Source organism: Prinia subflava, chromosome 9 (assembly GCF_021018805.1).
Source record: "Prinia subflava isolate CZ2003 ecotype Zambia chromosome 9, Cam_Psub_1.2, whole genome shotgun sequence".
NCBI lineage: Eukaryota > Metazoa > Chordata > Aves > Passeriformes > Cisticolidae > Prinia > Prinia subflava.
This window is the reverse complement of record NC_086255.1, coordinates 26,094,287-26,106,714: the sequence shown is the minus strand read 5'-3', so window position 1 is coordinate 26,106,714 and position 12,428 is coordinate 26,094,287. Positions and strand designations below refer to the sequence as shown.

The 12,428-nt window shown below is 41.0% G+C and overlaps 1 protein-coding gene across 1 annotated transcript; it reads right to left on the bottom strand.

The window, feature by feature from the left end:
* Positions 1-5,511: 5,511 nt before the first annotated feature.
* On the bottom strand, positions 5,512-7,383 carry C9H10orf53 (chromosome 9 C10orf53 homolog). Its single transcript, XM_063406507.1, has 3 exons — positions 7,356-7,383; positions 6,049-6,171; positions 5,512-5,570 (listed from the first exon to the last, which is right to left on the bottom strand). Exons 1-3 carry the CDS (start codon positions 7,381-7,383, stop codon positions 5,512-5,514), a joined length of 210 nt encoding a protein of 69 aa, XP_063262577.1.
* Between the last annotated feature and the right edge of the window lie 5,045 nt (positions 7,384-12,428).

The window sequence follows — 12,428 nt, the reverse complement described above, 5'->3', positions numbered from 1 at the left end:
CTATGCCACAGAGGAGACCTGGTTCTTCTCTCTGCTGGCCCAAGGTGACCCTGCCCAGGCTGTGAGGTCAGGTCTGCAGCGATGCCCTGGGTAGCTGTGCTGGAGTTCCCACTAAGGCTCCCCTGGCTGGAGTGAGTCAGTTCCACAGCAGAGGCTGGGAAATAGATGTGAGCAGCCACTGTGTGCTGGGCAAGGCACTGCAAGGGTAAAGCTAATTAGTAAAAGCCAAAAGACATATGAAGGAAGAGTATGTTTCATACACATTAGAGGAAAGATTCTATTAAATTAGTGTACCTGCTGCTAGGGGTAAAATAAAGAGGATAAAATAAAGTTGTCTAATACAGAACATGACAAAATGACCGTACATAATTTCCCATGACTAGAAATAAATGTTTAACAAACTGCTCCCAGTAGGCTTGTTAAAGATGAAATATTTATTACTATATGTTAATTACAGGGTTTAAGCAGTACTTAAGTAATTTAAGGGGATTGACTTCATCTTGCTTTCAATAATTTTATGTGATTAAATCCTCCTTCATCAGTTGTTCTTTGTGCTACAGCAGTTTGCCCAAACGTATCCTTAATTAGTCCATGTTTGCAATGGTGGTTATTTTCTATAGGATGAATAGTGGACAGTTTTCTTTGTGAGTTTCACGGCCCAAGCAAAATCAAATTCCATCAACACTGATGTTTTTGCATGTGGATTGAAACACAATAACTTGTGAAGTCTAGAAATATCTTATTACTGTGGTAAAGTTGTATTTTACTCTCAAGATACTAGTCTCTGACACTACAAATCTGTTTTGAAGAAGTCCTTATATGCCTTTTTAGTCTGCAGTATGTGAGACAAATATATACTTAGCTTTCAAGTTTTCCTCTTTCCCCTGAACAGCATGAGGTATCTGTAAATATATTGCATTTTTACATCTTAAAATACTGTTTTGTGCCAACTCATTTTTCACAAAATTACACTGAGTAAAATTTTTGGCTTATCCTGACTACAAACTGGTGTTGACAAAACTGTCATCTAAGAGCTGATGAAGAGCTGAAGCTCTGTGTTGCTTAGGGACTCTTCATTGCAACAACCTACTGCCTATTCAGAAGGAAAGATAAACAGAAATAAAGCAACTTAATCTCCAGTGAATCTAAACGGTTCCTAGTTACACTCTTAGATAATTAACTTCTCCTGTGATGTGCTCATTTAATAGATACCTGGTCATATGTGACCATGTTTATTTAATGTGCTCTGCAATATTTATACCACAATACACCCTTCTCATTATAAACCAGACAGTCTTTCATTTATTTACACACACATATTCTGAAGCTTTTGCTTAGACAAAACTCTACAGGCTTTGGGAAAATATATCTGAGGGTGCATGTCAGTTTATGACTGCTCATAAATAGCTTCTGAAGGGACTGCCAGGGAAAAAAAAAAACAAACTAGTATTTTTCCTTCTTTTCAGCATTACTGTTCTGATACTTATGTACGTTAAAAAATTAGGGACATGCTACATGAAGTGTGATTATTTTTGTTACTTCTATTTTTATTTCATTAGGCCTTTATCACAACCCTGAAATCCCTCATTAGACTCATCAATAAAATAATATTTATCATAGTGAGCATAATATTGCACAGCTCAGGAGCTCAACAGATTTATGCAGATTTCAACTGTGTGGTACCTGTCTCTAACAAAGCCCAAAGGGAAGGAGATCTCCCTGGCCCCGTTCTGTTCCCCAGAATTAATTCCAAAGCCTACAGCCAAGACCCTTTGTTTGTGATGTTCCTGGCTATGCTTCGTACGGCCTCGGTGGGTCATTCCTGGCCACATTTGCATATACACCTGTATGCGAGAAAATATTTATGTGCCTGAAAAGTGCCTGTGTGTTGGTACAGAACAACCCCGTCTTTTCTTAAAACAACCTTGCTAAACTGATCAGAACTGAAAGTTGTAGCAAGCAATGGCTGTATTTCACATCAATTTTAAATTAGTGATGCATCTTGTCTCTCACTGGAAGAGCCTATACTGATGACATCTATTGTCATTTCCTTCCCATGCATCACTTCCATCTCCACAGAAGAGCTCTCAGACCTTTGCAGGTCTTTTTTTTTCTGCTTGATCAAACTGGTAACCATGAAAGTCTGTATGTCTTGCAGCAATAACTGTGCCACTTTTGCACTGGGCTTCTGAAAATCAGCTGCTTGGAAATTAAGTGCCTGCTGTCTTTACTATGATAATACATGGGATAATCACCTAGAGGCCTGCCCTGGGAAAGGGAACTGTTGCAGTGTATGGCTTGTGCAGCCACTGGCAGTGATGGCCAAAAGCAAAGTCCTCCTGTGTGCTGAGAATGAAGAGAGCCCATCTGTGGTGTCCTGCACAATGCCAGTTTGCTCCTTTTTAAATGTGCTCCTTACATGAGGAAGAAGCTTCATCTTTCATATAATTGTTTCAAACCAAACACCAACAAAGTACCTGGATTAGGAGCCTGGAAATGCTACAGTCTGTACTTCACAGAGATCTGAGCTGCTTTGTGGAGGGGCCTCTCCATCAGTTACAGAGGCAGCCCAGGGCAAGCCAGCTCCTAAACTAAGGCTCACTGAAGTAACTGAGCCAAAGCTGTCTCTGGAGGTGTGTTCTGCAAGGGGGAGTGGACTGGGTGTCCCACAGCCATGCTGCTGTGCAGCCCCTGCTTGCTGCAGTTGTTTTAATTTTTTTTTTTAATTTATCAAATGTTTTTAATTTGTTTCTTGATAGCTAATGAATTTTATATGTATTTCCCCTCTCCTTTTGAAGAAATTACTGGAAAAATTGTCAGATTTTTTTTAGCCATTCGCAAAACACAAGGAAACTCACATGATGGAGCTTAATCATGTTATAAGAGATTGTTACTGTGAAAGGCATAACTATTTTAGTTATATTGGGTTATTGTGCCATTAGCACCGTTTGACTGCCAGCTGTGCAGCAGTGGGGCTCCAATCAACAGGAGTCTGTGAGCCTTTTCCTTTGCAAAGTGTGCCAGGGATAGGAGGGAGAGAGGCTCTTAGCAGTACTGTTTTTTCAGTGATTAATAATACTTGAGATCCATTTCAGTGATCAGAAATGTGCCTTAATGAGACAATTAGTCAAACCATAAAAGCTGCATAGCAATTTAGTTGGTGTTGCTACTGGAATAATTTGCTGCGGCTGCTTTCCTCTCCTGATTTGTCTTTATCACAATGGTCTGGCTGAAAGTTGCTGTAGAGAGGGCTTGGTGGCTAAATCCAGTTTTGAATGGCCATGATTATCCACAGGGCAGATAATCCCCTTAAAAATGAAGAAAAAGGTGAGGGGGAAAAAAGTGGATATTTCATTATAGAAAAATTACATGCCTTTGTCCACGTGGCTTCTGTAGTGCCTTTCAATATCCAGCTGCCTGCTACTGCTGTGGCAACGAACTGCAGGTAGTGTTTGGGGGCAGGTACCAGGCTGGAAGGGCTACTGCAAATCTGTGTTTCTTTCTTCCTTCTGTAACAAAAACACAGTAACAGGGCCTGAGATCTCTGTGTGGAGCTATGAGATCTCTTTTAGGTGCAGCTGATCTTTTTTGTCTCACTCTCACAATTTGGTCATAATATTACTGTAAGGCAAAGTCAGAGTAGTTGTCCTCAACCCATGCTTGTCTCAAAAGCTTGCTGTCTCAAACCTGCAGCTTTGTGTTCCTTAAAGCTTGTTTGTATTTACTCCAGCTAAACATGTTGATTTATTGAGGCCTAATATCTCCCTACAAAACTGCTGTATTCTGACTTGAAGGTCTGTCAGAAGTGTCCCTAAAGTGATGTTAAAGACGGCATCAAATACAGCAAAATTAACCCACCCAACAAACAAAATAACAAACCAAAAAATGTCTAGGCCAAGACTAGTCACACTAGTGAGCTCATCTGCTTGCAGTGTTTCCAGTGATGTTCACAGCTTTCTATACTCAAGAGATCTGGGGAGTTTATTCTGCTATTTTTAGGAGTAAATCCTGCCCAGAACTAGCATTATTTAAACTAATTTAGTCTAATTAATTTGCACTTACCTAAGAGGCCAATAAAAAATTTACTGCCAGAGCAGAAAGCCATTTATTGGTGTCCCAGTGCTGACTGCAGTAGGTGTGCTGGAGAAAGCCCTGCCTCTGCTGAGAGCTGCACTGGAACTGGTTTATGGGCAGGACAATCTGCTCAGTGGTGGCAGCGAGGGTCAGGGTGACAGCGAGGTGTGGACAAACTCCCTCTGCCCAGGGCAGCTGCTGAAAACCCAGTTTGCTGTCTGTGTGAATGCTTCCTGCAAAAGGGTCCCTGGCCAGCTGTGCCAGGCTTAATTGTGTTGATCTTCTCAATCCAGCTCAGGCTGAATGTTCCCACTTTCTAATCTTGTTACAGCAGAGTGATAGAAAGCAAAAATGATTCAGTCTTCTAACGGGACAATAAAATTTCTGCTTTGCTCAGTTTTAACTATGAGTATTGCTTTCTTAACTAAAGAATATTGGTTTAATGCCTCTGTCACCTCTACCGAAGGGGACTGAATCTGGACATAGTGACAGCATTATTTGGACACACTTCTGTGTTGGATCAGTGTTACTGTAAATGTGGTTTGCTATGTCCCTGCAGATTTCAGCTGGTAGAAGATACTGAATAACAGGTTTCCTTTGGGTTTTAGCTCTGTGCTGGGCAGCCTGCTCTCCTGCAGCCCTGCTGGAAACTGCAGCTTTGCTGCTTGCTCTTTCTGAGCCTCAGCAAATCCTTGTGTCTCTTGGCTCAACCCCTCTGTTAGTATGCAAAGATTACCCACTTCCTTCTTTCATAGCTAGTTATAGACCAACTGAATATTGCTCAGGGTACCAGCATTCTGGCATATGATTATTCTCCAACTGCCGAATTACACCAAAGTGTAAATTGTTTTTAAAATAAAATTGAAGTTGGATGTATGTTGACAAAGGAGCAAAAAAGAAGCTTTGTAGTCTAGTTACTTCTGTGGTACATGGAATGTCAGCTGTGATAACACCCAGTCACTTTTAATCCTGTCCTTATGGCTATGCCAACTTCTTTCTCTCTACTTTTGGGCTCCCTAGTGATGCACAAATGTTCTGAGATATTTGTGGCCAAGAGAAGAGCTGAACTGTAAACTGGTGTAACTGTAAAAATAAGTATTATCAGCTATGAATGACTTTGAAAGTATCTTTGACATAAGAAAGTTTATAAAATTGAAAGAATGAAAGATATCCAGAGTTTCAGTCTTCTTTTAATTCAAATTATTAAAAAGCTATACAAGTCAGTTCTACTCAAATTTGCAATATTCAGGTTAGTAACATAAAAGTTGTTTTGGAAAAGGTACTCTATTCTTACTTGTCTGGCATGAGGGTGTAACAAGATTACCCTTTTCATTAAGAGACCTAGAAGTGTAAAGAACCAATTGGTAATATCTTTGTAATGCAAATAAACTGTCTGACATAAACCCAAGATTAAAGGGAAAGTGTCCCTGTAAATTGTTAAGCATTTAACACTGCTTTTCTAGCTTCTTCACAAGGTGGATCTAACTTGCCATCATAAAGGAGAAAACTACAACTTACAAAATATATGCAAGTAAATGTATTTACCTTTTACATTTCTACTTCTTACCCCAACACCTATAGTGCTTGGTGCTCTCACAGTACTTGGACCCAGTTTGGCTCTGCTGTGGTTAATTCTGTAATCTGAGATGGATTCAGCTCAAGCAAAAAATAAAAACTGCTATTTTGAAAGCAGAGGGAAGCCCTAATACCTCTGTGGACCAAAACCTAGCAGGTTTTCTTGTGGCTGTGCTGGTGCATGTGGGATGGCCCCAGACAGTGCTCTCCCAAGCATGGCCTTAACTCCCACGTCATTCTCTGTTCCAGACTGTGCCTTTCAAACTGCCCTGAATATAAAGCAGTACAGAGCTTAAAAGTGTAAATGTTGATAGAACCTGAACTGTTTATGCCTTAGGAAGCGCTCATTTCAAAATGCAAGTGCTTTTGGAGAAAATGCAAATAATAAAATTCAGGAATTACCAAAATCCAGGTCATAGATGTTGCAATGAAATACAATCTCCCTGTCGGCCACCAGGTCTACAGCATTCCAGGCTGTGACCACTTCCAGAATAGAGTGATGTCCATCTGCCTTCAGGCCAGCTGAGAAAGGGTAAAGAAGCAGTGGCCAGTACTGTATTTGCTTGGTTCCTCCCAGTGAATTTGAGTATATCTAAGTTTTAGCACTTATGAAGAGGAGAAAAACACAGTGTTAATGTAGTTAAGTGCTGTATAAAACTCCCCACAAAGCCTATCAGCTTTAATCTCCATCTTCACTATTATTACATTAATGGATCTCCTTTGAACGAAGCCTCCACCCTCTGTCATTGCTAGGTCTAGGGGTAAAATGCAAGAAATTAATTTTGTACTTGTATTTGCTATTAACTGGCAGAGCAGCTGTAAAAAACACAATGCATTTATTTGTAAGTACCACAGAATAAGACTAAATTCAAAAGAATTCTCCAATAAGCATTAAATTGGTGTTATAGAACAGCTGGAACCTTAAGTGAACAACCTTGATAACCCAATTGTTCATTGACGCATAATTCATCTTTCTTCTACTGAAAGAGTAATTTCTTAGAACATTAAAGACTTGAGATTTTTGTGAAGCTGAGAATCAAACCAGAATGAACAAAATAATCTCTCGATCCACATATTTTTTTAGATGCATTAGGTGCTTTTCAGATTTATTATGTTATACTGTATAATGTCAAATTAATCAGAACTGGGGAAATAAGAAAACTGGCTGATAATGCAGTTCCAGCAACACAGAAACGCCAAGTACTTGCCTGGGCACTGCCCAGATTTAAATTTGTTTTAATTCATCTCTTTCTGTTCAGTTGTTTTCCTAGGCAGAAGCAGATTCCTGTATAGTCAAAGCTTCAGGGTCTCCCCTTCCCAGGTCTCCATCAGCTGTGTTAAGGCTGCACTGACACCTCAGTTACTCTGGCAGGTGGAGGTATTTTCTCTGTCCCAGTTCCACTCTAGCTGTATGACTTGCAAGGGTCAGCATTTCTCAAACATTTAACCTAACTGTCCACCTGTGAGAGCTGCTTGCAGTATTTTAATTCAGCTTACTGAAAAAGTAGGAGAAGTGGCTGAGGCAGCAGTCTGTTTCATAAAGCAGCATGCTTTCAGCTTCAGCTGCTGTTTTACCATTCTCATCAGACAGCTCTCACTGCTTTCTAGGAATCTTTGATGGTAATCTCAGACAATTAATTCACACTTATAAAACGGGTGAGAGAGATGACATCTCTGTTCTGTGGGCTCTAAATTAAAAAGCCCACCTGATTCATTTCCCCAGGTTAGGGCCATGACGGGTACATTGCAATGATCTACCACCCCCAGTGAAAAAAATTGGAATGAGTGGCCAGTAGCCCACTTACTGCATTGATTCATGCACTTTGCAAATTTTCAGTGCCAAGCAAATAGGGATTTGTCTGATACCGAGTTTGGTTTCTTCTTTTATTTTTTGGGGTGCCTCTATGTTATCTAAAACAAAGCCTTCAAATTCACAAAATTGTGCTTATCTGAATACTTGAGATCACATGCATATAATTTGATTTGTCTTGCAACCTTGGATGAATTTTGATGGCAGAAATAGTTATTGTTACAGCTGGAGAGCATCCGAGCAGAGGAAAAGTGTTGCTCATTCCCTCATAAGCAGGAAATAGACTACACCAGTCCTTAATGAGATGAATGAGAAAAAAAATAGCTGCAACCCTCCTCTGAGGGCAATACATCACTGCAACTTTAGCTACGGATAGCGAAGTTCTGCAGCACCTGCAAACTCTGTGAAGGCCCGAGGCACTGCTCTTGTGTCAGAGCTGCCGGGAGCCGTTCCACACCCTGCAGCAGTGCCCCGAGCCGCGCAGCTGGCTCGGTCCCTCCCCTGCGGTGCGCGGGGTCGCAGCAGCTCTGCTCCAAAGCGGGGCGCAGCTGCCCCTGCCCTGCGGCACCTGCTGCCTACCTGGTGTTGGCAGGAAATAATAACTGAGCTGTGAGCAGCCAGTGTAGCTCTACTCCCAAGTACTTCACTTTACACCTACATCTGGGTTTAAATGTTTTCATTATTGGTTTATGTGTTTATTTCAGGCTGTGTTTTTAATGAGGTTTGTGTAACTGGAAAAGGACGGAGGTGTTTGTGGTTTCGGAGGCGTGTCTGAGGAGCAGCCCTTTCCCCTGTCTCTCCCGCGGCACAGCTGCTGCATCCCCCTTCGCAGCCTGCCGGCCTTGCAACACCGAGAGCCTCCGGTGCGCTGCGGCCGCAGGGAAGCCGAGCAGAAACCCGAGGGACTGCCCTGAACCTGCCTCAGGGGAGATTTAGACTGGGTATCAGGAAAAGGTTCTTCACCCGGAGGGTGGCTGGGCACTGGAAGTCTCCCCAAAGCCGCGGTCACAGCACCAGGCTGACAGAGCTGAACAAGCGTTTGGACAACGCTCTCCAGCTGGGATGGTTGGGACGGCCCTGAGCACGGCCAGGACTCGGGATCCTTGGGACTCCCTCCCGACCTGTCATATTGCATCCCCAGGAGCCTGGCGGGCAGGGTCCCGCCCAATCCGCCCGCGCCTCCTCCCCGGGGCACGGCAGGGCAGGGCAGTCCGCCCGCGCAGCGCGGGGCAGGCGGGGCAGCCCCGGCAGTCCCGGGCCGCGCCGGCCCCGCTGCGGCTCCCTCCCCTCCGGGCGGCCCCCCGGGTGGGCTCCAGAGACCGGGGACAAAAAGGCGACAAGGTCTTGCTTGTGATGGCTTTTATTTGCGGTGCGGAGCTCCGTCCGGGAAGGAGCTGAATGGGCGTTACCAGCGTACACTTGAGGGTATATATCGATATAGACAGTTAAATATATTTCAACAAAGACAAAACATAACAGGAACAACATGTGCTATAAATACACATTTACATTTGTCATAAATATATACTTTTTTATAAAAATAAAAGTATCACTAAAATATTTCTCTGTCTTCTGCAATTCACGCTGTGTTGTCACAGCCACGTCCTGCCAAATTACCCGTGGCACAGGGGCTTTGGCAGCACTCCTGTCAAAGGAGCGAGGCCGGGCTCTCAGACCCTTTGAACATCCCTGTTTTGAAGTCGAACGTCTTTTATTTCTGGTCACTGTTAACATGGAATTTCATTTAAAAATTTGCTCTTTAATTTCTGCACCCCAGCACTACGTGTATGATAGCGTACACCCACAGGGAGAGCAGAACAATTTCCTTCTGGAAGTTCTCTTGCAGGGGGTTTTATGTCCCGGGTCCCAACAAGAGTGCTCATTAAATCATTGCCACTTGTTAATGTAATTATACTTAGTTTGTCAATCAGAATTTTCTCTCTTTTTATCCTGAACAATCTATTCCACAGTATTCTGGTTAGAAACATTTTAAAAGCTTCATGTTTGGTTTCCATAAGTGCATAAAAGTGTGTATTTTTAAACTTCATAAAGTAACTTCATCTGGATCACACAAAAAATTTCAAATAAGAACCCAAATCCTTGATAGATACAGCATGGGATCACACCACATAGATGTAGGGAACTGTGTTAACTGAGAAGCAGTGCAGTCCCTTGTGAAGCTCCTGCTGTCAGAGAAGTTTGTAATGCCTGTGAATTTTTATCCATCTTTAATTTAACCAGAACCCTCCAATTTAAACAGATCCAAACTGGGTCTGAAGCTCCCTGCACAGTCAGGTACCTTGCAGATAGTGCCTTTAGTGGCAAAGGTAAGCCATGTATACAAAAGACTTCCTCTGCTCATCAAAGCTGCTCCTTTCAGATATTCATGCTGAACACTAAAACCAGATCACTGAGATACAAGGACAGAATGGTTAACTAAATAAATAGGAATGGTCACTGGTCCTAAAGTAAAAATATAGTGTCAGTATTTTCCACCACCTGTAGTTTCCAGAGCTGGAGAATGCAAAACACCTGTTACAGCAGCTGTAGACAACTAAGGGGCTCTTAATGATAAATTGGTATAAAATATCAGGTGTGGGTGTAGATGCATCCTGAGTTCTCAGTGACTGTGTTGAGCAGTGTCTGAGCTACTGCTAAGATTCCAGACAAAAAAGTAAAATGAGAAACAGGTAATATTTGCAAATAACTATCGGTACTTATGTAACTAGGATTACAGAATTAAAAGATATGTTTAATTAGAAGAAAATGAATAAATTATCAAATAACTATTCACAGTATTTTTATACACTTAAAATATGACTGCAGTTTTAAGCATATAATTCTGCAAAAAATATGTCGTGCTACATTTATGTTAGAAATGCATAATGCTTTTGTACTGAAATGAGACAAAGCAAAATTACTGGGAATATATCATAGTAATATTCATAATTATAGTATAGGAATAATTTAAAGATTTCTTTTGAATTGTGTATTCTTGAAGGAAACTTTTGGTCTGGCTAACAGTTTTTTGGGTTTTGCTTATGTATTTTTACATCTTAACTTTTAAATTAGGCTAGATGTTAGGAAGAAGCTCTTTACTGTGAGGGTGAGACACTGGAACAGGTTGCCCAGAGAAGTTGTGGATGCCCCATCCCTGGAAGTTTTCAAGGCCAGGTTGGATGGAGCTTGGAGAAGCCTGATCTAGTGGAAGGTGTCCCTGCCCAGGGAACAAGGTGATCTTTAAGATTCCTTCCAACCTAAACCATTCTATGATAACTTTGGGCAACTTTTACACTATAATACTATTTATGTAATCTAAAACCAGACTTCATCTTCGATTTGAACCACAGCTCATGGAGTAATAAAACATACATAGTTTTCAGTGAAATACAATAACTTAAAAAGAATGATCCCAGCTCTTAATGTCTTTAAATCATCAGAGTTGATTTACTTTAACATAGCTAATTGCTCTAAATGATTATCAGGGCCACTGTGCTTTCATGTATGGGGTTGTGAATATCCTTTATCCAGCAGACTGCTTAATTGCATGTATGCAACTCCAAAGAGGCAGTAAAATAATCGTGGACATATTGAATCTCCTGGAATTGTATCTAGAGTTCTTAAACAGAAACATATCTGCATCTCTAGGTTATTGCAATAAATTTATTCTGCTTTTAGGCTTCAGAGTGCTTAAACATTTGATTGTTCAGTCTACAAAGGAAGAGAGAACATCTCCACAGGCAAGGAAGCAATCCCTGGCCAGGCCTGAGAGTGTGTTCCAGCTTGTGCAGCACGGGATCTGCGCTGGAGTTTGAATGAAGTATCTTCAGTCAATGAGTAAGCTGTGTTCTAGCAATGACACTGAACACCTCTAAGTAAGGCAGCATATTTCACCTCACGAGAAAGTAACTGAAAATATCAGTGCCTGGAAGGATTTATAGGGAATGAAAGAGATAATGAGAAAAACCTCAGGATAACACTCACATAAAATGGGAACTACCAGACACTATGTATTACCACCTTCCTCGTTGAATTTACTGTATATTGCAGAATATGATACCCTACATCTGCTATTAACAAATATAAAATATAAATCCCTCCAAGTGGGATGATGCAAAGCTGATATGAGTACCAGTACTGGTATTTGTAACACTGGCTTGAAGACTTCCTTATATTGCAAATTTACCTCTTCATTCTAGTTATTGCTCTTTATTTTGTGTGGTTGCATTCACTCTTCTACCAGTGACAGTGATTAAATTAATTCCAATGCAAACAGAAAAGATCTTAAGTAGGATTGAATAGTACTTATGTTTTGTGCTTTGCCGCTCTGTCAGGCTGGATTTTGCTCACTGATAGAAAGAAATAATTAAGTCAATTCATTAGGGACAAAATTCTCCCAGTTCTCTGTGATGGATCATGTGTCCAATATGCTGCTTTCAGAACAGGACTGTGCTTGAGACCAGTGCAAACCAGAATAAAAGATAAATTAAATCTGCAGCATTTTCAAATTGGGGAAACATGCAAACACTCATGTTGTGTTCCTAAACTCTGTGGAAATGCACAGGGGCCACTCTTAAAAATAATAATTTTTTCTTATATAGTAAGTAGACTGGTGGTATTAAATACTCTTCATGCAAAAGTTCAAGATATAATTGCATCAGCCTATTATTTACAATGTTACTCTCAAAATTCCCAATAGGGAAAATTTCTTTTTCTCTTTACATGCAAATCTTGTAGTAATAGATGTGACTATTTTAGAACTACTTGCAGGGGATATTAATTAATTGGTGTGCCTTAGTATTTAATTTATGTCATATACAAACTTACTCAATTTTTAGGTGATAAAATGGCACAAATTAATTATGGTTAGAAATGGTAGTAAACACATACTTTTATGACTTCCTCCTTCATTTCAGCCACTGAGACCAAACCTTTTTTGCTAACTCGTAAGCAAGAAATGGTAGATTTA